At 42.6% G+C, this 27,240-nt stretch overlaps 1 protein-coding gene across 2 annotated transcripts in view; it reads right to left on the reverse strand.

The window, feature by feature from the left end:
• Positions 1–25,797, reverse strand: part of LOC121582740 (AF4/FMR2 family member 1) — a 79,448-nt gene extending 53,651 nt beyond the window's left edge. For both annotated transcript variants that reach the window (XM_041898807.2, XM_041898806.2), the window contains exons 1-3: positions 25,610–25,797; positions 15,670–15,787; positions 3,374–4,240 (exon numbers count right to left, since the gene is read on the reverse strand). In XM_041898807.2, coding sequence (XP_041754741.2) covers positions 3,374–4,240; positions 15,670–15,787; positions 25,610–25,626 — 1,002 coding nt within the window. In that variant the 5' untranslated portion in view covers positions 25,627–25,797. The remainder of the gene's footprint in view (positions 1–3,373; positions 4,241–15,669; positions 15,788–25,609) is intronic.
• Between the last annotated feature and the right edge of the window lie 1,443 nt (positions 25,798–27,240).

Here is a 27,240-nt window from a genome sequence, read left to right on the forward strand (position 1 = left end):
TTGACCGTTTCCAAACAGGAACCAGAGGGGTATCGTTCGAATCAGGTTTGAGGAGTTAGCGAGGTAACTTTGGTCAACTCAAGAGTTCAACCTGGGATAGATAACCAGTCATACGAATGTGGCTCACTTTTTAGTCAGGACAATGTTAATGGCAACGAATCCATCAGAACTAACCTGCTCCTGGGCAGGCTAAGTCTGGGCTAACTGATGTTGGCACAAATGAAAATGTAGCACTGACTTGCCCATGGATTGATGTTTCAGCATTGTCTCAATGAAGAGTTCGGCGTTCAACTAGCCACGTGGAACATGCACGCGCAGTTACAACCCTGCTAGTTAGCGGCAGGCGGACGATCAATATCTAGCTTGCGTTGTAGGATACCCCTCTGGACTGGATAACAACAAACATCAACATAACACCACTTCACTGCATTCCTTATGTGTAGCTAGCTACTTTGAGCATTGCAGTTCAATATTGAATTATTGGCCTAAGGCATGCCTGTACAACTGTCTAGCTAGAGGGATAGAGGAATCCAACGGTGTGATTAAATATAATCCATTTACCTTATATTTGGCCAGTGCCTACAGAACAGCTTCCACATCAACCATGTTGTATTACTACTGACCGTGATTGTCTTCTCTCTTTTAGTGTGCGTTAACAGGCACCAGACTGCTGGCCCTGATGACAGTGTGGGCGTTTCGCTGAAGTGCAAAGCCACACAAACACACCCATTTCTCGGTGCATCCTTACTTTAGGCTCGTCACTGATCACAGAAGACTTTCCCCACTAGTCAAAGAGTAGCCATTAGCTGAAGGTATGGCCACCATGTCTGCTACAGATCCAAAACATGACTATGTTTAGTCCTGGCTTTACTTTTGATATAAGTACTTTATTTAAACAGCAAACATTTCCTGAGCATATTGAAGATTGTGACAGTTCACTAGCAGGCATTTATTTAGTTTAGTAGGTCTATGCGGAAACTTATTCAACCAAAAGGTTTCCTCCCAGTACCTTCACTCTAAGGTCCTGGGTATATCTGAGCTGCCCATGCAAACAAACGTGAGCGATTACTGTGCTACATTCCATTCTTATCACAGAGGGATTTAAACATTACAGTTCTGTATGGCCGAGGCAAGGCTTAGACAGCAGAGTAGAGCAGAATGCTTCATGTAGCCAGGGAGTGAGAGAGCAGGCAGTTTCAAGCTTGATAAAGATAGAAACGCCAATGAAACCCCAGAGTGAACACCAAACACCTCTACATCACCCGACACCCACTCTCCAGGACATTCACTATGGATTCAAATCAAAGGTACATTAGGGTTGCATGGGTTCAGCAGGCCAGAATGTTGTGGAACGTTCAGATATCAATATATTATCTAGAAGTTCAGATGTGCATCTCTGACATTGACTAGGCGAGTCCTCTGACATGTCAGCTCTATTCGTGGCATGTCTATGTGCACCCTTCAGTTTGTTGAGCGAGGAGTGATATGAGTCACTGCACAGCTATCCTGTGCTGGATTAGCCCCCGCGGTGGGTGAAAACGCCACCCTGCCTATTCAGCACTGCTGGGTTTGTGTCTACGTGTGCCAGGGACAGCAGGAGCTCCAACAATGAGCAGAGCAAGGCCGCTGCAGGTGCAGCCTGGGCTATGGGGAGGGAGGGAGGGTGAGGGCAGGGGATAGGCCACATTCCTCATAAGAGGCAGAGTTAATACAACTATGAAGTTCTCTGCTCTCAGAAGCTTTCTGTCCTCTGCTCTCTGGATGGGGTAGGGGGGAAAGTTTCAGCTCTTCTTAGTGTGAAAACAACCTGAGGGTTCTGATGAAGGCCGAAACGTCAAGCTTTTAATAGTTGTTTAAATAAAATAAATGTTTTTAAATGGAAAGCGATTGTTTTGCCTTTTCAATGATGATACAAATGTTTGGTTGCACCTCAACTCTCGCCCTCTTTAAGGGCAATATAATGTATTCTGATCTGCAAGTATGATGAGGGACTTCAGGTGCTTGAGTGGGGGAATTTGAAAGTGTAACAAACCTGGCAAATAAATGAATGCCTAAATAAATGCATTGGATTACTTTGGTTGGCCTACAAAAACACAGTACCCTATTAGCCAAGTTGACTCAAGTCACTGATAGCATAAGATAATCACTAACAGTAAGGCTATTTATGTAAACATTCATCCATAGAGAAATTGTCACCTGTCTGTCTCAGTCAACAGTAATTATCATTGGAGACTATTCTAATAACTATAATTACAGGAGACAGGTGTGCATTAACTGACGTTACAGGACAGATTATTTTCCTGTTGGCGTCCTCCCACAGGTAGACAGGCAGGATGCGGTCTCCTCTCCAAGTCCCATCAAAGCCAATTATGGAAATATTCACCCAGAGAGAATAGGACTATACTAGAGCATGCAAATGGTTTGACAACAATGGGTTGTTCTGCTTGACTTCCACTGGCTCCACAGGGTTTGTGTTGTTAACCTACAATCTGTTCCTGAACGCATTGGCCATATGCGAATACCCATACTTGCGTTCAAAATAATAGGCTGATTAGGTATGTGCATTTTTGTTTGTTTGTTTAGTACGCTTTAAATGCCAGGATGTCATTTACGCTTTTCATTTAGTAGAATTTGCTGCACACTATTGAGGAAGAGAAGCATCTTTACAGACCCATGTGTGTTTGACAACAGCTGATAATCAGATAAGAGGACGGGGGTAAGTAGTAGGCAAGACAGGTTTTGGATAGTAGGCAACAGATTTCGGACACAGCCATTAAAACCACAGACGACTGCCAACTTTGTCCAAAATCCGTCTGTAGTTTTAAGATGACATTTTTACGTCTCTAACGTCACAGTGCTACTTTCCAGAGCAAGACAAGGCAGCCAAAAGTTCAATATTAACCAACAACTAGGCTTATCTGATTCATGTTACATTTTAGGGTATGTTCAAGGTTTGTTACATTGATGCTACGTAATGTTAATTTTTTTTTGCTGACCAACTTTTGCCACTATCTAAAGTCCGCCAACTTCTTTTAACATAAAATGCAGTTCTCTGGTGTTCAGATGTAATCTCCCTTGCTTGTGTGTTCAGTGAGTCTGCTATTAACTGATATTTCTCACACAGTTTAGGCCATTGGTACTCAACTCTTACCCTATGAGGTCCGGACCCTGCTGGTTTTCTGTTCTACCTGATAACTAATTGCGCACACCTGGTGTCCCAGGTCTAAATCAGTCCCTGATTAGAGGGGAAACAATGACAAAATTCAGTGGAACTGGCTTCTAGGTCCAGAATTGAGTTTGAGGGGTATAGGCTATTCAAAATAAGGAACCACACACACAACCATGGTTATAAACAAAACAGTGTGCTGCTTACCTCTATAGACTGTGATGGAATCTTCAGTTTAGAAAGGCTGGGCTTGGTGCTTTTCAAGTCTGGTAAGGGTTCATGATAAGACTGCCCATGGAAGTCTTCAGGAGAGGGCTTGAGGTCCGGAGACTCAATGGTCACCTGGTCCTGGCCGTCCATGGGCCGGACATAGGCTGTGGGCTTCTGGGGCATGACCAGGTTTGGTTTAGAGGCCAGTGGTAGAGGGAATGTCTGAGAGGGCAGGGTTGTTGCCCCCTCGATGGTCAGAGGCGGGATGTCTCTCTGAGGGTCATCCAAAGGGGACCCCTCCATGGGGATGGGGGAGTTGGGGTGAAGGAGGGAGGCCGGGTGCCTCTTTGGGTGCAGGGGGGATCCTTGGTGCCTGTCGGGGGTGTCCTGGGGCTCAGAGTCGCTGGGGTCACTGGAATGTAGGGGGGATAGGGGCTCAGCTGGGGGGGACAGGGCAGAGAGGACCGGAGGAAGACTGGCACACTCCCTCAGGTCTGGCCAGGGGCTGGGCTCACATTTCCTCTTGAGGGGATCGGGGCTGGCCTGGCCCTGACTGAAACCCAGTGAGGACTGGGTGTAAGAGGAGGAGGGACCAGGGAGCTTCTTCAGAGGCTGAGAAGAGTGGCTGCTAATGGGGGGACCACCACTACCACTCTGGCCTGCCCCGTACAGAGGAGTGTTCTGGAATGGAGGCTTCACTCTGTCTCGGCTGTGAGATGGCCGCCTATATGTTGTGGTGACGTGAGATGGAGGGTCATTAGAGAAGCTACTGTCAAAACACGGATGAGGGTTTGGGTTGTTCACATTTTCATAACTACCCAGCATCCTCTGTATACGGCTGGAAAGCTCATCTCCTTTGTTTGTCTGAAACAGAAAATAAAAGTTATTTATGTTCTGCAGACAGTGTTGAAACAATTGATTATAACAGGGTTCTTATGAGATCTGCAATGGTTGTTAGCCTTGAAAATGAATAAGAATGATACAGAATAAGACTGAGGAAGAGAATAACAACAGCATCTTGTTACACACTCTTTCTTGTTGCATAAGTCGACCCTAAACTGCTAATGCATACTTTGTATCACTAATCTAGGCCTACCTTTTAACTAAACCGACAGTAACATGTAGTGAGGGTGATGTTGTAGTTCACAAATAAAACAAGCATGTCAGTTTAGCTGATGTTTTTCCGATTAAACAGTTATGTATCTAAATGTACTGTTGCCCTTTACGTCTCTGTGTATGTATCGCCCAAAATATCAAATATTGGCTGACGATTTATGGCAACCAACCAATGTGACATTACAAAGTGGTAGACTAGACAAAGTTCTCTCTGTGACAGTAGCTAGCTTACCCCCTGGGGTTGGATTCCATGTATGGGCTCACTAGTCACTCCAAACAAAATCCTCAGAAAAGGGAAATGTTGGGCTGAGGTTGAGACGGAAGGATGTGTCCTGATTCGCCACCCTTCTCCCAAAGTGTACACTTGCCTCGCGGGGGGTGCGTGCTATGCCACTGCTTATAAGTTAAGTATAACTATTAGAAATCTAAGATGTGTCAAATAAATTATATCCAGCGCCCTTTGTGTACACATTTGGTAATACCGTATACCCCAGTATGGTATAGAAACGTTATGAAACTCTGGATACCGCCCAACCCTATTTTTAGCTGATAGGAGTGGAACACGGTGTGGGCGTCTGCTGCATTAGCCCAGCAGTGACAAGAACCGACGAGTTGTGCGTTCCGAGATGCCATTCTGCGCCGTTATTTGTCAGTTTGTGGCCCGCCTGTTAGCTTGCACGATTCTTGCCATTCTCCTTCGACCTCTCATCAACAAGCGGTTTTCGCCCATAGGACTGCTGCCGACTTTGTTTTTTGTTTGTCGCACCATTCTCTGTAAACCCTATACACTGTCGTGCACAGAAGGCCGGCCATTTCTGAGATACTGGAACTGCCACGCTCAAAGTCGTTTAGGTCACTCGTTTTGCCCACTCTATCATTCAATGGAACAGTAATTGAATGCCTCGATGCCAGTCTGCCTGCTTTATATAACAAGTCACGGCCACGTGACTCACGTAGGAGCGAACCATAATAAACTGGCCACTGAGTGTATACCATGACCATGCTCTAAGACAACTCCATCAGACCCAATAAGACGGCACCGTGATTTCAGTGATTCTGAACACCTCATGAGTCGCCCGTTTCAGCTACAAACTTCCTGGACATGTTATTTGATGGATCTTTTTGTCCTGGAGCCACCCATAACAGCAGGCATGTGCAGTAGACGGGAGCTCTAGAGTGCTGTTTGAGAGACAAGACAACATCCTGAAATCGGTTGTTCTCACAAAAACATCTAACGTCTGAGCTACAGTTCTATTAGTACCCGTCATAGAAAGCTTAGACTCTCATGAACACGCACATGTTGACGGTTTTGCTCTACGAAGCTCACAAGCCGCACAGGACTCGTTAGAATGCAAGGGTTTTTCTACATAGAATATCATAAGGAAGAATTGCATTGTGATAATTCCTGAACTTTCTTTTAGCTCCCAGACAGACATTAAACACTTAGACAGATCACAGACATTGTAGGGAAGGGAATTTGAAATTTCACTATTCGAATAATATAATTTTTTTGGGGGGGATGGACATTCTTTTTAAAATAATTTGCTTTACTCTATTGACCAATCAGAATGACGCAAAATGCCACAACAGCAGACAGTGAACCGTTGTTTTCAGGGTGCTATTCCGGTAGTATGGCTAACAGTAACCTAGGCTAACAGTAACAGTGAAAGTGAAGTCTGATGTCCGCCATCAGAACGGATTCGGTTTCAAAACAAGTTTTCTGGTGAGTGTTTTGCATTGATCTGTGTCATGTATTGTGGACCCTCTGTTGGTGGGTGCCTGTAGGCCAATTAGGGGTGTGAATGTTTAAACGAAGTTGGGATACTTAACGTTAAGAAAAATCCCTAACCGATTATTTTACACCCCCAATAAATGTAAATCACAGTGCAGTAATCACAAAACATATTATTTTCCATGTTATAGCCCAACTAGATGATACGCTAAAAAGGCCTGGGGAAAGTAATGTAATTTAAATAAAACCAGAGAGGAAGAGGCAAACTTTAGGCTACTTTGGTGAATTTGCGAGGCATGCAAGACAAGACAACGCGAGATACAGATTACCAAGACATTCTTTCTGCCCCCTGCCCTCTCCCTCGCGCAGGCTCACCTGCTCTTACTCTTCGCTAATGATGAAAGTGTGTGTTCAGTCTTTGGTCTGTTGCATGTAGAATATCCTAGCCTATTCATTGATGATAGGCCCTGCTTTACTAATGTTGCGAGACATTGCAAGCCAATAAACTGCAAGATACAGCATTCATTGTGAGAAATAGCTTTTGATTGCCAATAGATAAGCCTAGTGTATGGTTCTGACTGCCTATACTATGCCCCTCCCCCCTCTCACCATTCCTCGCTAGCTGGCTATGAAAGATGCAAGTGTTTGTGTTCTCAGAGGTAGGCTTACGACAACTAATCAGTTTCCTCCATTCATAAAAAACGGATTCTTAGGAGTCGATTCCTAGCAGAATCGAGTCTTGACACTCAGAAATGGGAGTCGACGTGTCGAGAAATCAATTATTTTGGAGTCGACTCTTTCCCACTAAGTCATCGTAGTTAACATTGGAAACATGGCAGAGAAAGGAAAGCAACAGCAGTGAAGTCCTGTATGGCAATACTTTGAGAATTTAAATGAGAAGGAAATGCAAACTTTGCGAGGTAGAATTGAGGTACAGTTTTTTTATTTTTTATTTAACCTTTATTTAACTAGGCAAGTCAGTTAAGAACAAATTCTTATTTACAATGATGGCCTACACCGGCCAAACCCGGACGACGCTGGGCCAATTGTGCGCCGCCCTATGCGACTCCCAATCACGGCCGGTTGTGATACAGCCTGGAAACGAACCAGGGGGTCTGTAGTGACGCCTCAAGCACTGAGATGCAGTGCCTTAGACTGCTGTGCCACTTGGTGACCGTATTACCGCCACACCGGCCAAGGCAGCTACCCTTCCTGGGGTCCAGCAAAATTAAGGCAGTTATACATTTTTTAAAATACATTACAATACATTCATAACAGATTTCACAACATATTAAGTGTGTGCCCTCAGGCCTCTACTACCACATATCTATAGCACAAAATCCATGTGTACGTGTGTATAGTGCATATGTTATTGTGTGTTTGTTTGCATGTGTCTATGTGTTGCTTCACAGTCCCCGCTGTTCCATAAGGTGTATTTTATTCTGTTTTTTTTAATACATTTTTATTGCTGCATAGTCATGGCGCTATGTAGTACGGTGCGCCTCCCATAGTCTGTTCTTGACTTAGGGACTGTGAAGAGACCTCTGGTGGCATGTCTTGTGGGGTATGCATGGGTGTCCGAGCTGTGTGCAAGTAGTCAGACAGAAAGCTCGGTGCATTCAACATGTCAATACCTCTCACAAATACAAGTAGTGATTAAGTCAATCTCTCCTCCACTTTGAGCCAGGAGAGATTTACATGCATATTATTAATGTTAGCTCTCTGTGTACATCCAAGGGCCAGCCGTGCTGCCCTGTTCTGAGCCAATTGCAATTTTCCTAAGTCCCTCTTTGTGACACCTGACCAAATGACTGAACAGTAGTCCAGGTGACAAAACTAGGGCACGTAGGACCTGCCTTGTTGATAGTGCTGTTAAGAATGCAGAGCAGCGCTTTATTATAGACAGACTTCTCCCCATCCTAGCTACTGTTGTATCAATATGTTTTGACCATGACAGTTTACAATCTAGGGTTACTCCAAGCAATTTAGTCTCCTCGACTTGCTCAATTTCCATATTATTCATTACAATATTTAGTTGAGGTTTAGGGTTTAGTGAATGATTTGTCCCAAATAATATGCTTTTAGTTTTTGAAATATTTAGGACTAATCTATTCCTTGCCACCCATTCTGAAACTAACTGCAGCTCTTTGTTAATTAGTATACTCCTAGATGGTCATTAGAAGCCTACCAAACTTGCTAACTGCCTGGTACTCAGCACTCTATTGTCCCTCTAATCACTCTGACATCAATGCAAATGTAATCGAAAATCTAATCGAAACACTTCATGAGAGCCCATGAGCTCATGTTGCGCAACATTTCTATAGGCTATGCAATTGCGCGAGAAAACAGAGAGATAACCTCTATTAAAAAGAGGATCCCATCAGCTTTCTATAGGCTAGGCCTACTATATTTATTTATCAACATTTCTAATATTAAGCACATTACTTATCTTTACAACAGGAGCACAGTCTACCTGGCTGGCATGAAAATGAACCACGTAAAAGCGTCCTCCATTCGCTATTTAAGTGCATCGATGACATGTTTCACATATATTATTTAGTATATGTAAAGAAGATTAAATCAAGAATAGTCTGATGGGTGACAATATTAGCCTATCACTTATGAATTATATATTACCACTTGTGAATGATGCCCAGCGTAAGGCAAGAAGCAATGTTTTTTTCTAATCATAGTCGCACAACTCATGTAACCTAGCCCATAGGCCTATACGTTTTGATAAGGTTTGTATCACAACTAAAGTGGCCAAAAAACTTCTTAAAATTAAGCACATTAATCTGATTTACAAGGGGTGTAGAGCCTAACTGGCATACATAAGCAGCGCGTGAGTTTGAAGTTTGGGGAAGATAATTTTTCACAAAAAATGCACCTTTATAATAAAAACATGACATGCATAATCGCATTTGCGGTCACTTTTGATAATGGTGTTTTCCCGCTAATGAAATATTATTTCTTATAGCTTACTGCCGTGTGCGCATAGCTGCGCTTATAATGTGAAGAAATAGCCTAATAGTTTATCACATTTTAAGCTAAACGTTCTGATCTGTTGCGTCAGCCTCATTGCGTAAAAAAAGTTTTTGGGATGCTAGTGGTTGTATTAATTTGGGATCTATTGCATCCCACAACTGTCCCAGACTATGTTTGGAATATTTATTTCTAAGACAGAATAGGTCAACTTTTGTACTACGGGGGATAGTAGATTGACATAGGCTAGTGCTATTGCTGTTCGTTAGGCATACTCATCTTGTTGGCTGACGAAAAGTAAATGTGGACAGTTCTTCCAATATCTTCAACATGTACCTTGGAATTGGATAAGGAAGCACGCAGTTGCGTCCCCGAAGTGTCTGTCTTCACTTGTAGCCTGTGAGAAAACCTAATCACGTGATGGAGAGCCATGTGGGGGGTATGAAAATAATAATGTAAGTCACTCTGGATAAGAGCGTCTGCTAAATGACGTAAATGTAAATGTAATGTGAGTGAGGAGTGGCTCAAGAAGAAGCACATTAAGGTCCTGGAGTGGCCTAGCCAGTCTCCAGACCTTAATCCCATAGAAAATCTGTGGAGGGAGCTGAAGGTTCGAGTTGCCAAACATCAGCCTCGAAACCTTAATGACTTGGAGAAGATCTGCAAAGAGGAGTGGGACAAAATCCCTCCTGAGATATGTGCAAACCTGGTGGCCAACTACAAGAAACGTCTAACCTCTGATTGCCAATAAGGGTTTTGCCACCAAGTACTAAGTCATGTTTTGCAGAGGGGTCAAATACTTATTTCCCTCATTAAAATGCAAATCAATTGATAACATTTTTGACATGCATTTTTCTGGATTTTTTTGTTGTTATTCTGTCTCTCACTGTTCAAATAAACCTACCATTAAAATTATAGACTGATCATGTCTTTGTCAGTGGGCAAACATACAAAATCAGCAGGGGATCAACTACTTTTTTCCCCTCACTGTATAGGAGTACCTATTTCTTTGTTAACCGCTCAACACAATATAGCCGCATGTGCGCACTCCCTCAAATCGTTTGGAGAAAAAATCCTTTCTATTTTATTCAGCTTTGTTCAATTGTATTCTTCATTCTATAAAATAATGTCACAAAATTCTAACTAAATATTGTCTGCTAAATTAACTAGTGTAGCCCACAGCCATATGGCATAGCCAGATCAGGACAAATGCTATTCTGTTCTTCTGAAATAAGACTACATTTTCGTCATATCATGTTTCTTTAGACCTGTCTAAAATATTTAACGGATTTATTGTGAAGGAGTAGACTATATTACAAGGAAATATTAGCCTTTTTAAAATGTACAGTGCCTTCGGAAAGTATTCATACCACTTGAAATGTTTCACATTGTCTTACGTTACAGCCTTATTCTAAAATTGATTAAATAAATAAAATCCTCAGCAATCGACACACAATACCGCATAATGACAAAGCAAAAACAGGTTTTTAGACATTTTTGCAAATGTATATATAAAAAATTAAAATATGTATTTACATAAGTATTCAGACCCTTTGCTATGAGACTAGAAATTGAGCTCAGGTGCATTCTGTTGCCATTGATCATCCTTGAGATGTTTCTAAAACTTGATTGGAGTCCACCTGTGGTAAATTCAATTGATTTGTCATGATTTGGAAAGGCACACACCTGTCTATATAAGGTCCCACAGTTGACAGTGCATGTCTGAGCAAAAACCAAGCCATGAGGTCGAAGGAATTCTCTGTAGAGCTCCGAGACAGGATTGTGTCGAGGCACAGATCTGGGGAAGGGTACCAAAAAATGTCTGCAGCATTGAAGGTCCCCAGGAACACAGTGGCCTCCATCATTCTTATGTGGAAGAAGTTTGGAACCACCAAGACTCTTCCTAGAGCTGGCCACCTGGCCCAACTGAGCAATCAAGTGACCAAGAACCGATGGTCACTCTGACAGAGCTCTAGAGTTCCTCTGTGGAGATGGGAAAACCTTCCAGAAGGACAACCATCTCTGCAGCACTCCACCAGTCAGGCCTTTATGGTAGAGTGGACAGACGGAAGCCACTCCTCAGTAAAAAACACATGAGAGCACGCTTGGAGTTTGTCAAAAGGCACCTAAAGACTCTCAGACCATGAGAAACAAGATTCTCTGGTCTGATGAAACCAAGATTCAACTATTTGGCTAAGCGTTACGTCTGGAGGAAACCTGGCACCATCCCTACGATGAAGCATGGTGGTGGCAGCATCATGCTGTGGGGGTGTTTTTCAGTAGCATGGACTGGGAGACTAGTCAGGATTGAGGAAAAGATGAACGGCGCAAAGTACAGAGAGATCCTTGATGAAAACCTGCTCCAGAGTGCTCAGGACCTCAGACTGGGGCGAAGGTTCACCTTCCAACAGGACAACGACCCTAAGCACACAGCCAAGACAACGCAGGAGTGGCTTCGTGACAAGTCTCTGAATTTCCTTGAGTGGCCCAGCCAGAGCCCGGACCTGAACCCGATCGAACATCTCTGGAGAGACCTGAAAATAGCTGTGCAGCAACGCTCCCCATCCAACCTGACAGAGCTTGAGAGGATCTGCAGAGAAGAATGGGAGAAACTCCCCAAATACAGGTGTGCCAAGCTTGTAGCGTCATACCCAAGAAGACTCAAGGGTGTAATTGCTGCCAAAGGTCCTTCAACAAAGTACTGAGTAAAGGGTCTGAATACTTATGACATTTACATATCCATTTTTTATTTAATCAATTAGCAACAATTTCTCAAAATCCTGTTTTTGCTTTGTCATTATGGGGTATTGTGTGTAGATTGATGAGGGGGGAAAAAAAACGATTTAATCCATTTTAGAATAAGGCTGTAACCTAACAAAATGTGGGGAAAAATCAAGGGGTCTGAATACTTTCCGAAGGCACTGTAGATGTTCCAAAGGTCTGCATCAGTGGCTTGTAGGCCAGGAGATGCTAAATGTGTTTACGTCAATTATGGTCAACTACAGTGAGATCAACAGTTTTTTGCTTGACAATCACCGGCTGATGGAATTTCGTGACCGTCACAGCCCTAGGTACAGTAATGGTAGTACAGGTGCAATGCTTAACCATCTGAAAGGGATGCAACATGAGACCCAAACCATTGCTGACAGCAGCGAATTTTACACATTTTTTAAATCGTTTTAACAGAAAACCGAAAAACAAATGACCATTTAAACGTTAAGAAATGTTTTCTGTGACTTACCAAGACATTTAGTAGAAAGAAAACATCTAGCTACCCTACCATAAAAAAAAAAAAAATGCAGCATATTAATCAACGTTTTTTGTCGTTCGGGAAAAAATACAGAACATTCTATGCCGAAGCAGAATTGTACTGTCTGAAAAGGTACAGACGCTTCTGATGCTGTACTTTTTATAATTATCTGAAAAGTTATCAATTGTCGCTATCGACATGTTACTGTAGCTGCGTTCTGTGTCTATAAAGGGTCGCGGTAGATATAATTTTATTGCTAAGCCGTAGCGGTCATACATACGTAATAGGACCATTATTCTGCATTGTGATTTGACGTGGGATTGTATGATTTTTTCTTATTGTTTTAACAGAAAACCGATAAAATGGCAGTTTTAACAGTAAGCAAGTGTCCATTTGTCACATCCCAATTGCCAGGCAGATACATGAAATTAGTGACAAAACCAGACTGATACAGTGGGGGGAAAAAGTATTTAGTCAGCCACCAATTGTGCAAGTTCTCCCACTTAAAAAGATGAGAGAGGCTTGTAATTTTCATCATAGGTACACGTCAACTATGACAGACAAAATGAGAAAAAAAAATCCAAAAAATCACATTGTAGGATTTTTAATGAATTTATTTGCAAATTATGGTGGAAAATAAGTATTTGGTCAATAACAAAAGTGTCTCAATACTTTGTTATATAATCTTTGTTGGCAATGACACAGGTCAAACGTTTTCTGTAAGTCTTCACAAGGTTTTCACACACTGTTGCTGGTATTTTGGCCCATTCCTCCATGCAGATCTCCTCTAGAGCAGTGATGTTTTGGGGCTGTCGCTGGGCAACACGGACTTTCAACTCCCTCCAAAGATGTTCTATGGGGTTGAGATCTGGAGACTGGCTAGGCCACTCCAGGACCTTGAAATACTTCTTACGAAGCCACTCCTTCATTGCCCGGGCGGTGTGTTTGGGATCATTGTCATGCTGAAAGAGCCAGCCACGTTTCATCTTCAATGCCCTTGCTGATGGAAGGAGGTTTTCACTCAAAATCTCACGATACATGGCCCCATTCATTCTTTCCTTTACACGGATCAGTCGTCCTGGTCCCTTTGCAGAAAAACAGCCCCAAAGCATGATGTTTCCACCCCCATGATTCACAGTAGGTCTGGTGTTCTTTGGATGCAACACAGCATTCTTTGTCCTCCAAACGCGACGAGTTGAGTTTACCAAAAAGTTCTATTTTGGTTTCATCTGACCATATGACATTCTCCCAATCCTCTTTTGGATCATCCAAATGCACTCTAGCAAACTTCAGACGGGCCTGGACATGTACTGGCTTAAGCAGGGGGACACGTCTCGCACTGCAGGATTTGAGTCCCTGGCGGCGTAGTGTGTTACTGATGGTAGGCTTTGTTACTTTGGTCCCAGCTCTCTGCAGGTCATTCACTAGGTCCCCCCGTGTGGTTCTGGGATTTTTGCTCACCGTTCTTGTAATCATTTTGACCCCACGGGGTGAGATCTTGCGTGGAGCCCCAGATCGAGGGAGATTATCAGTGGTCTTGTATGTCTTCCATTTCCTAATAATTGCTCCCACAGTTGATTTATTCAAACCAAGCTGCTTACCTATTGCAGATTCAGTCTTCCCAGCCTGGTGCAGGTCTACAATTTTATTTCTGGTGTCCTTTGACAGCTCTTTGGTCTTGGCCATAGTGGAGTTTGGAGTGTGACTGTTTGAGGTTGTGGACAGGTGTCTTTTATACTGATAACAAGTTCAAACAGGTGCCATTAATACAGGTAACGAGTGGAGGACAGAGGAGCCTCTTAAAGAAGAAGTTACAGGTCTGTCAGAGCCAGAAATCGTGCTTGTTTGTAGGTGACCAAATACTTATTTTCCACCATAATTTGCAAATAAATTCATTAAAAATCCCACAATGTGATTTTCTGGAGAAAAAAATTCTCAATTGGTCTGTCATAGTTGACGTGTACCTATGATGAAAATTACAGGTCTCTCTCATCTTTTTAAGTGAGAGAACTTGCACAATTGGTGGCTGACTAAATACTTTTTTTCCCCACTGTATGCTGATTTGGCTTATCAGGTTAAAGTAGCAACATGATATAGCCTAGGCTAATATTTTCACGATAATTTAGATTTCCTAATGGTTTTTAAAGGACTGCTTAGAAATGCCTGAAGCCTGGGCCTACTTCCCTGACCACACAGACAACGCAACACCTCCCCTGTGAGGTCAGGACAGCCAGGAGACGTAAACACAGTCTCTCTCGCTGACCCACTGGGCGCCGAGGCCAGGCCAGCACATGGCACGGGAGCAGACACAGAAATAAATAAGTCATACCACACTGCATTATTTTAAGCTGCACCCTCCTATTTTCCAGGGAGCCTAATTAGCTAGTTAACTGTGTTCCTTTAAATAACAAGCTGGAGCTGACATGCTCTGGTGGTACAGGGACAAGACTGACTGGATGGCTGTTCACATTTTACATTTACATTTTAGTCATTTAGCAGACGCTCTTATCCAGAGCGACTTACAGTTAGTGAATACATATTTTTTTTATACTTCCCCCCCGTGGGAATCGAACCCGCAACCCTGGCGTTGCAAACGCCATGCTCTATCAACTGAGCTACATCCCTGCCGGCCATTCCCTCCCCTACCCTGGATGATGCTGGGCCAATTGTACAAATCAAAACTGTGCAGTTTTATCAGTTAGGCTGTTTCAATATCTTAAAAATGAAGATTAAATAAATTAACTAAGCCTTATTTTTTCACCACACATAGATAATTTGATGAGAATACAACTATAATATTGTAAATAAGCATAAAAATTGCAGTCTGGAATGATTTATTCATTAACTGCGCAAACCGGTTATATCGGATATCGCGATATTTGGAGTATCATATCATAGAAGAGGTCTCCCCAAATATCACACAACCCTGCTAGGAAGTTACAGTAGAGGAGAAAGGCGAGAACTGCCGTGAACCTGGAGCTAGCCTATACTTCAGTAGTAACTAGACATCGGCCACATTGGGGTATACATGCAGGTCACCATTTCCTGAGCAACATCAACAAGAAGTTTTGAAGAGTTTCTAATAAAAGGTTGGAGTCAGGTTCACAACACCTCTCTTAAGAGCAAACAGCAATGAAAATAGCACCCAGTTCCACATGGTTATTAGAACTGCAGGAGGACACAAGCCTAGAGGTAAACAGGAACCAAACTCACCTTGTAGGGTTCCCCAAAGAGGGGAACGTTTTCCTGGTAGAACTCCTTCTCCTGGAGGGCTTCCTGGTTCCGCCGCTCCCACTCTCGGATGCGAAGGAGATTCCTCTCTTCATTGTAGCTGCAGTGAATCAGACAGACACACACACAGGATGTAAAATCGGCACCAGTGTTCAGTCATGGGCCAAATCATAACTTGACATTTGTGCGCAAGTCTGAATTTCTGTAGACATCAATATGATTTACACAGAAGTCTGAGTTGGTCCGAGTACAGACCTAGCCTGAGAACTTGGCTGTAGCTTCAATTTAGGGCGGAAGGGTGATTTGGGCGATTTGCAAGGCACTTAACCCTAATTTGCTCCAGGAGTGCCGTACTACTATGGCTGAGCATGTAAAACAACACATTTCACTGCACCTATCTGGTGTATGCGACAATAAAACATATTTTTTACTGCCAACAACCGTCTTGCTCTGCATCATGTGACTTTAGAGCTTCCCAGATTAGAGCACTTTCTCAAAATCCCCCTTGAATCTTCCATGGCAACAAGACAAGTGAGGTGGCCTAGTTAAGAAAATGTTCAAGACAGTTGATCAAATATCATTGAGACTGGTCGAAGTACCAAGCCAGCCAGCACAGAAAGTTAAGAGAAACTACCCAGGTTCTTTCTGAACAGCACTCAGATTTTGTGTAGTCTTTGTTTACAACTTGCCACTGAATTGCTGGAACAAGTTTCATAACCCTAGCAGACCTTCCTAATCCTATCCAATCAAAGAAAGTGATTCAAACTAATTAGCCTAGGTATGGTAGTAGGAGTTAAGCCACCACAGTAGAGCTGATTGCGTCTACAGCAGCTCAGGGGAGGTCAAAGCAGACATACAATAAGGCTGCATTGAAAAGTGTTTACAGTGATGACCGGCGTGCTAATAAACGGCTGAAACATGATTTTAAGTGTAAATTATATAGGCTTGGGCGGTATCCAGATTTTCATACCAGCCCAAAAATATCACAACAACAAAACAGCCCATTTGGCTTCTATTACCAAAATGCTAACAAAATTAGCACAAGTAATAGCGAATTCACACAGACGCTATTAGCCAAATGCTAACGAGCAAAAACTAAAACTAAATTGCAAAGACCGGCAAATCCAGCTCAGAGTTATACAAGCATAGCTAGTAACTACCGAATGTCATTCTCCCGCTACCTTATAATTAGCAGTGATTTTATTTTTGATCCGTTTTTGTGAGAGATGTGGCCACTTTAGTTTGTTTCCCACCGCTTCAATTGAACATTTTGGGTAGCCTTCCACAAGCTTCCAACAATAAGTTGGGTGAATTTTGGCCCATTCCTCCTGACAGAGCTGGTGTAACTGAGTCAGGTCTGTAGGCCTCCTTGCTCGCACACGCTTTTTCAGTTCTGCCCATATTTTCTATAGGATTGAGGTCAGGGCTTTGTGATGGCCACTCCAATACCTTGACTTTGTTGTCCTTAACCATTTTGCCACAACTTTGGAAGTATGCTTGGGGTCATTGTACATTTGGAAGACCCATTTGCGACCAAGCTTTAACTTCCTGACTGATGTCTTGAGATGTTTCTTCAATATATCCACATAATGTTCCTTCCTCATGATGCCATCTATTTTGTGAAGTGCACCAGTCCCTCCTGCAGCAAAGCACCCCCACAGCATTATGCTGCCACCCCTGTGCTTCACGGTTGGGATGGTGTTCTTTGGCTTGCAAGCATCCCCCTTTTTCCTCCAAACATAACATTTTACATTTACATTTTAGTCATTTAGCAGACGCTCTTATCCAGAGCGACTTACAGTTAGTGAGTGCATACATTATTTTTGTATTTTTCATACTGCCCCCCCGTGGGAATCGAACCCACAACCCTGGCATTGCAAACGCCATGCTCTACCAACTGAGCTACATCCCTGCCGGCCATTCCCTCCCCTACCCTGGACGACGCTGGGCCAATTGTGCGCCGCCCCATAGGTCTCGCTGTCGCGGCCGGTTAAGACAGGGCCTGGATTCGAACCAGGATCTCTAGTGGCACAGCTAGCACTGCGATGCAATGGTCATTATGGCCAAACAGTTCTATTTTTGTATCATCAGACCAGAGGACATTTCTCCAAAAAGTACGATCTTTGTCCCCATTTGCAGTTGCAAACCGTAGTTTGGCATTTTTTATGGCGGTTTTGGAGCAGTGGCTTCTTCCTTGCTGAGCTATAGGACTCGTTTTACTGTGGATATAGATACTTTTGTACCCGTTTCCTCCAGCATCTTCACAAGGTCCTTTGATGTTGATATGGGATTGATTTGCACTTTTCGCACCAAAGTACGTTCATCTCCAGGAGACAGAACGCGTCTCCTTCCTGAGCGGTATGACGGCTGCGTGGTCCCATGGTGTTTATACTTGCATACTATTGTTTGTACAGATGAACGTGGTACCTTCAGGCGTTTGGAAATTGCTCCCAAGGATGAACCAGACTTGTGGAGGTCTACAATTTTTTTTATCTGAGGTCTTAGCTGATTTCTTTTGCTTTTCCCATGATGTCAAGCAAAGAGGCACTGAGTTTGAAGGTAGGCCTTGAAATACATCCACAGGTACACCTCCAATTGACTCAAATTATGTCAATTAGCCTATCAGAAGCTTCTAAAGTCATGACATAATGACTTAATTTTCTGGAATTTTCCATTTCCATTTACATCATTTAGCAGACGCTCTTATCCAGAGCGACTTACAGTTTGTGAGTGCATACATTATTTTTACATACTGGCCCCCCAAGCGGTTTAAAGGCACAGTCAACTTAGTGTATGTAAACTTCAGACCCATTGGAATTGTATTTCAGTGAATTATAAGTGAAATAATCTGTCTGTAAACAATTGTTGGAAAAATTGCTTGTGTCATGCTCAAAGTAGATGTCCTAACCGACTTGCCAAAACTATAGTTTGTTAACAAGAAATTTGTGGAGAGGTTGAAAAACAAGTTATAATGACTCCAACCTAAGTGTATGTAAACTTCCGACTTCAACTGTAGGTCCTGGATGGCAGGAAGCTTGGCCCCAGTGATGCACTGGGCTGTACGTGCAACCCTCTGTAGCGCCTTATGGTCGGATACCGAACAGCTGCCATACCAGTCAGGATGCTCTCGATGATGCAGTTGTTAGAACTTTTTGAGGATATGGGGACCCATGCCAAATCTTTTCAGTCTGCTGAGGGGGAAAAGGTGTTGTTGTGCCCTCTTAACGACTGTCTTGGTGTGTTTGGACCATGATAGTTTGTTGAAACATGTAGGTATTACAGACTCGGTCAGGGAAAGGTTGAAAATGTCAGTGAAGATACTTGCCAGTTGGTCCGTGCATGCTCTGAGTACACGTCCTGGTAATCCGTCTGGCCCCGCGGCCTTGTGAATGTTGACCTGTTTAAAGGTCTTGCTCACATTGGCTACGGAGAGCATGATAACACAGTCGTCCGGAACAGCTGGTGCTCTCATGCATGCTTCAGTGTTGTTTGCCTAAAAGGCATTTAGTTCGTCTGGTACACTCGCGTCACTGGGCAGCTCACGGCTGGTTCCCTTTGTAGTCCGTAATAGTTTGCAAGCCCTGCCACATTCTACGAGCGTCAGAGCCGGTGTAGTAGGATTCAATCTTAGTCCTGTATTGACGCTTTGCCTGTTTGATGGTTCGTCTGAGGGCATAGATGGATTTCTTATAAGCGTCCGGATTAGCGGCTCTAGACTTTAGCTCGGTGTGGATGTTGCCTGTAATCCATGGCTTCTGGTTGGGATATGTACGTACGGTCACTGTGGGGACGACATCTTCGATGCACTTATTGATGAAGCCGGTGACTGAGGTGCTATACTCCTCAATGCCATTGGATGAATCCCGGAACATATTCCAGTCTGTGCTAGCAAAACAGTCTTGTAGCGTAGCAACCACGTCATCTGACCACATCCGTATTGAGCGAGTCACTGGTACTTCCTGCTTTAGTTTTTTCTTGTAAGCAGGAATCAGGAGGATAGAATTATGGTCAGATTTGTCAAATTCATTATTCTTAAAGTGATCCATTATTCTTAGTGGTAATTTTTGTACACTATTTGCATGCTATACAATTGTATAACATTGAGGTCCTTAAAAAAAATGACAATTGAGTGCTTGAAAAAGTCCATGAATGTCCTTGAATTTTACTTGCCACTGTCCATATGAACCCTGTGTAGGATGTGTATAGTCCTAGGCCTATGTTGTTGTATAGGTGGAGTTGTGGGCCAATTAGCATTCACTACTGGTCAAATGTTTTAGAACACCTACTCATTCAAGGGTTTTTCTTTATTTTTATTATTTTCTATATTGTAGAATAATAGTGAAGACATTAAAACTATGAAATAACACATGGAACATTGTAGTAACCAAAAAAGTGTTAAACAAATCAAAATATATTTTATATTTGAGATTCTTCAAATAGCCATCCTTTGCCTTGACAGTTTTGCACACTCTTGGCATTCTCTCAACCAGCTTCACCTGGAATCCTTTCCAACAGTCTTGAAGATGTTCCCACATATGCTGAGCACTTGTTGGCTGCTTTTCCCTCACTCTGTGGTCCGACTCATCCCAAACCATCTCAATTTGGTTGAGGTCAGGGGATTGTGGAGGCCAGGTCATCTGATGCAGCAATCCATCACTCTCCTTCTTGGTCAAATAGCCCTTACACAGTCTGGAGGTGTGTTGGGTGATTGTCCTGTTGAAAAACAAATGATAGTCCCACTAAGCCCAAACCAGATGGGATGGCGTGTCACTGCAGAATGCTGTGGTAGCCATGCTGGTTAAGTGTGCCTTAAATTCTAAATAAATCACAGACAGTGTCACCAGAAAAGCACCCCCACACCATAACACCTCCTCCTCCATGCTTTACGTGGGAAATACACATGCAGAGATCATCCGTTCACCCACACCGCGTCACAAAGACACGGCAGTTCGAACCAAAAATCTCAAATTTGGCCTCCAGACCAAAGGACACATTTCCACCGGTCTAATGTCCATTGCTGGTGTTTCTTGGCCCAAGCAGGTCTCTACTTCTTATTGGTGTCCTTTAGTAGTGTTTTATTTGCAGCAATTCGACCATGAAGGCCTGATTCACACAGTCTCCTCTGAACAGTTGATGTTGAGATGTGTCTGTTACTTGAACTCTGTGAAGCATTTATTTAGGCTGCAATTTCTGGGGCTGTTAACTCTAATGAACTTATCCTCTTCAGTGGAGGTAAATCTGAGTCTTCCATTCCTGTAGCGGTCCTCATGAGAGCCAGTTCCATCATAGATCTTGATGGTTTTTGCGACTGCACTTGAAGAAACTTTCAAAGTTCTTGAAATGTTCTGCATTGACTGACCTTTATGCCTTAAAGTAATGGAGGACTGTCGTTTCTCTTTGCTTATTTGAGCTGTTTTTGCCATAATATGGACTTGGTCTTTTACCAAATAGGGCTATCTTCTGTATACCCCCCCTACCTTGTCACAACACAACTGATTGGCCCAAATGCATTAAGGAAAGAAATTCCACAAATGAACTTTTAACAAGGCACACCTGTTAATTGAAATGCATTCCAGGTGTATATTCCATTAAATACACATTTGACTGGCTCAACTGTTGTAGGTAACTTTTGTAAGCTTCATAATGTAAAATAATGTGACAGGTGAAATTAAGAACACAAATCTGCTTTATCTAACATATTGCACAAGTTGACTGCAGGTATTAAGTTAAAAAGTAGCTGCAATTATTCAAATGTATTGAAAAACGTCAAATAAATAGTTGACAGTATTGAAAAACCATCCGGTGGCTTTTTCCAAATACCCCGGTATATGGTACAGTGCCTTCAGAAAGTATTCATACCCTTTGATGTATTCAACATTTTGTTGAGTTACAGCCTGAATTCAAAATGGATCAAATACCTTTTTTTTTCCCCTCTCACCCATAATGACAGTGAAAACATGCAGATTATTTTTGATTTATTGAAAATAAAATATAGAAATATCTCATTTACATAAGTATTCACAGTATACATAAGTATTCACATCCCTGAGTCAATACTTCAGAAGCAATTAAATATGTGAGTCTTTCAAGGTAAGTCTCTTAGAGCTTTCCACACCTGGATTGTGCAACATTTGCTCATTCTTATTTTCAAAATTCTTCAAGCTCTGTCAAATAGGTTGTTGATCATTGTTAGACAACCATTTTTCAGGTCTTGCCATAGATTTTTAAGCAGATTTAAGTCAAAACTGTAACTCAGACACTCAGGAAAATTCACTGTCTTCTTGGTAACAACTCCATTGCAGATTTGGCCTTGTGTTTTAGGTTATTGTCTGCTGAAAGGTGAATTCATCTCCCAGTGTCTGGTGGAAAGTAGTGCTTAGCTCCATTCCGTTCATTTTTTATCCTGAAAAACTCCCGTCCTTAACGATTACAAGAATACCCATAACATGATGCAGCCACCACTATGCTTGAAAATATGTAGTGGTACTAATTATTACCCTCCTCATATCTCTGCTCCCTGTCATACATGAGGAAGGCACATGAAAACACCAGACCAAGGACTAGCTGGGTAATTCCTGAGAGCTAGGCCTACTTCTATATCCATCCAACCCATAGATATGAAAATGTATGCACTCACTAACTGTAAGTTGCTCTGGATAAGAGCGTCTGCTAAATGACGTAAATGTAAAATGGTCACCAGACCTCCCAAAAAATATATAAAAAAAACAAAACAAAAAAATAGATGCAGCCTATGTGTAGTGCCTGGCTTTTCAGAAGGGATGCAAGAATGAGCCTAAAGTTACAAAAAAATGTAGGCCTATAGCACAACAATGCGCGAGACCAATGTCTGCATGACAGTAAAATGCAAACTGCATACTAGCTTAGGCCTACAGGCAGAACTTTGGCAGGCGTCTGCACAGAAATTCCTTCAAACCACACAAGTGGGATATGGCAGGCTTTTAGTTTTATAGGAGGCGCAGGACTTTCTGTAACAGCAGCACACTAGCCTCCATTCAAGAGAAGGGCTTTGAGATGAGTGGAGCAGGGACACAGACTCATTCCCCTGTATCATTAGGCTACTCAGAACCCACCGACTATAGTATAGATTGGAGGAGGTGAAAAGATATTCAGGCACCAATGGTAAACACAATGGAAGTTTGTTTCAATAAAGATTTATTTTTGAGTTGCAAGGTGGCAACAGCATTTATTTTTATCTAGTCTAGATTTTAAGGAAGTAGGCTACTAGATTGGAGAAACCACTGGCTTGATATCTAAGCCCAACTAGCTACATTCTTTCAGAAGCAAATAATGGGCTACTTGTAGGGTTGGGACGAGATTCACTGATGTGCATCGGTCTCTGGTTCAAATGTTAATAAGGTGCGAGTGTGTCGGTTCGCGGGAGCCCAAACCGATCCAAATGAAGCATGCATCGGTAAGAAAACCAATTTAAAACGTTAGCCGGTTCACTAAAGTTTACTCATTTTTTTCTGCATTATTCAGAAAATACCACTAATCTGTTGACTGAATTGATGCGTCCTCTCCTTCAACCTATCAAACTTGTATGCATGCAAGTCAGATAAAAAAAATTGCGAACAGTGCGGGAGAGGCAGCTGCTCGCGCCAATGAGGTAGACCTGCCCTATCCCCGTTCTAATATTTGTAGGCTACATCTGTGCTGCACCTTTAGCATTCAGATGTTTGTAAAATGGCTTTCGCAATATTAAATCATAGGCTTTATTAATTGAGGAACAACCAATGTTGTGTTTTACCAGCGGAGCTGTGTAGGCTACTGGAGTGGACACAACTCACATCTTGCTGATTGCACATCTTACTCCTGATTGGGGCTTTCCGATTGCCAGGTTAAATTTAGGGGGGGAAAATTGTAGTTCTGCGTTAAACAGTCGGTGCATTTGGTCATTTTTACATGAACAAGGTAAAGTTGAAATTTCAGAAAAAGCAGCTCTCCTCTGTAAAGAAAGTTCCAGTTTGCTTTTGAGCCGGGGGGTCCTAAACGGTCTTATATATTAATTGGCTATGTATGTCATAGCTAAAATTGGCGTATTACTAGCACAAAATATTTTAATCTGCTACATGACAAGTTAATCAGTGGGTGATGAGGATTTCAGATTTTTATTAAATGGGGGGCCAAAAACAAACAGCCCACGCCCCCCCCCCCCCTAATCTGATAGTGGTAGCGGCTCAGCTCACACACAGACAGGGCCACTCAGCTCAGACAGATTCAGCTCAGCTCCTGACTAATGAAATCGCACCGAATCATCCTTTCAAAATAAAAGTATCGTTCCTGCATCGTGTCAGAGCCCATGTATCTAGATGCGTATTGAATCGTGATTGTAAGGAGAGATGCACATCCCTAGACGATACCAGTATCGCCATACTTGTTAGTATCGTGGCAAGGTAACAAAACATGAAGCAGATTTAACTTCTTTAGGAAACCAGCCCTAATGTTGGAAACAAACATGTCATCCAGAGTCACTTTTATTTATTTCCCAAACTATATCACACAATATTGTACATACAGCAGGATTTTTTTAAAGGACCAAAGAGCTGTCTGCTTCCTGTTTTCGTTTTTGCCATGGAAAAACATTGTGATACTGATATGTCATAGCCCAAGCTAGTAGGCTAGTTCTCCTGGCCTACACACCTTTAGGTTTAGCTTCATGAGCAGACATCAGCTGGCTACAATATTTATTCCAGTAGACAGATCCAATGCCATAACAAAGCAAGTAGACCAATTTAACTTTCATGAACCCAAACACGGGTGTGCTTTGTGAATATTATGTGAACTCCTGTTTTGAGGTCAGTGTTGTGACACCGAGTGACTCAGAGCATCGCTTGTTATTAATCTCAATCCTAATATTCAAAATTACTGATTATCTTCAAAGATTGCTAGAAACGTACAATGAATGGGCAATTAACTTGCATTCCTTCCTTTCCCTGAGTTTGGGGCAATGGGCTTTATTGCGAAACAAACAGGTTGGGGAAATGTTTACATTTGAGACCTCTGTAAAAAGCCAATCAGCTGTTCATGCGCAAGAGGCGTAGCTAGCTAGTCGCCATATTCAATCTTCCTGGTTAGCAAGTTTTTAAAAAAATATATATATAGTCAACAAGGATTGATTTAATGTAACTACGGTTAACGTTACCTAGCTATTAGCTAGTATCAGGTTAATCCACAACAGCTAGCTAACGTAGTTAGCTATAACAACATACGAACTGCTAGATACAGTAAGAGTTAGATAGGCATCCATCCATCTCTAACATATTATTTCCATCTGACACTGACTATCTATCTAGCTAGCCAGCCAGTTGAGTTGCTAATGAATTGCCTAACTAGCAGCTAAATTAATGTCAAACAGATAGCTAATTCAAACTCGCAGGACCACACGTTAATTACATAACGTAGCTAGCTAACGTGAATGGGCAGTTATTGTAGTTAACAGTAGCTATCCAAACTATTGTTGTTAGTTAGTAAACTAACGTACTGTTATTTGAAATACGATGGTATGTTTTGAAGTTAACGTTAGCCGATAAGATTGTGAGCTAACTAGCTACCTAGTTATCTAAGCATACACGGATATCGTCGATCAGCTGGTTAGAAATGGCACAAGCTTGCTAACTAAATCACACAACACAGCTGTGGTGAGCAGTAATTCCAGCTGATTCCACCTAACTGTATGGTAACTGCGTTACCATAGTTTTATTACGTTTAACTGGTAAATAACTTTGACAAACTCCGTTTAATTTTACAAGGCTCTCTAGCTACATCCAAACGTAGTTACCAAAATAACATGCCAAAACTCAACTTTCGGACTAGCGTATTTTCTTAGTTTGCTAGCTATGCTGTGTAAATTGATTGACCTAGCTAGCTCTTAGGCTAGCTAACGTTATCGTTCTCTGCTTACCTTGAGCGAGCTGCCATGGTGCGCCTCAAAAACTAAATTTCAAGTTGCTTGCCATGTGTTTCTGACTATCCGTGATTGGATAACCTCCCCTCTTGATTACATTGTGTACCAGTCAAATGCAATCGAATTCTTTAAATAACTGTCAATAATGTGTTATTTCATAGTTCTCTGCTACTAACAGTAATCGCTGTGAAGCAAGCAAAAATAACAATGTACTTCCGGGTCACGGATTTCTTCTTCTTTTTCTTTGGGTTTTGTTTGGCGGATCGCATCCAACTTTTACGTGCATACACCGCCATCTACTGTAATGGTGTGTGAGACCATTCACAGCCTACCTACATTATATTCTTCGATACAATCATATAAAATTTGGAAAAAGCCCTCTAAAAAAAAATAACACCACCCATTCCACTATTTAACCCTACCTAGTCCTACTCCAGACCAATGGTCTGAGAGGACATATCACTACCACTGCACCCCCTGCAGCTGTTCTGCAGTAAATCTTCGCAATCCCAAGTACTTCTCTGCCGCTGCCACTACAACCTCTATTTTCTGTGACTTCCGATTCATTTCTGCAGTAGAATTAACAACCATGGCTATAAATGCTAAAAAGCCCACCTTACTGAAGCACATATTCTTCCCATCACTCTCTCTTGATGTCTGCCTACTCACAGGAATGCTCTCAGGACCCTTCACCCTGTACCCATCTTCTTCTACCACTCTCTTCACTGCTTCGGCATACAACACTTTCTGTACTACTCTAACCCTGGCAACCTCAATCTGCCTTTCTCTCACCGGACACCTCCGATCTCCAGCCCCATGATTACCCCCACAACTAACACACACAACTTTCTCCACCGATACCACACATTCCTTAATCTCATGCCCTCCTGCATACTTCTCACATCTAGGCATCTCCCTCCTACACACTGCTGCAATATGCCCATAACCTTGACACCTAAAACATTTAATATTTTGGAATATAAACTCTCACGGGATAACTGACACTTCCTACCTTGACCTTATCTGGTACAGACTCCGCATCAAAACTCAGCATGACAGATAATGTCTTCTTCATTTCCCCACTGGATCTACATCTCATTAAGCGGCGGACACCGGGAATCTGCTCCTCCTCAACACTTAATGCCACACCCGTTATCACTCCTTTCAGTTCCGGAGAGCAAAGCACAATTCTTGTCCCTAATCTCGTAATCCGGAGCGCCCTCTCCCTCTGAGCGGAGGAAACACACTCCAAGTTACCTTCACCAACTCAACAGTCCCCAACCTCTCCTCCACCCAAGCTGACACCACATATAGATCAACCAAACAGCAAGGATCTATTCTCTCTACAAATCTCACTCCCACTGGGCCAAAATCATCCTTATCATCCTTGGGGCGAGGCCGGAACTCGGCAATCCTCGCCGCAGGTACTTCACCCTCACTCTCAACAAGTTCCATCTCTGAACTACTGGAGCACATATTCCTGTTTTTGCACTTGACGCTCACCTTCTTCACCTCACTACTTCCCTCTACACTCAACTTCTTCTCAGCAGTCATCACTGCACCTGCCATCACATTTAATTCAAGGCAGCTCACTCAACTCAGATCGCTCTCCTTTGTGTCACAGAGGC

This window comes from Coregonus clupeaformis, chromosome 15 (genome assembly GCF_020615455.1).
Source record: "Coregonus clupeaformis isolate EN_2021a chromosome 15, ASM2061545v1, whole genome shotgun sequence".
NCBI lineage: Eukaryota > Metazoa > Chordata > Actinopteri > Salmoniformes > Salmonidae > Coregonus > Coregonus clupeaformis.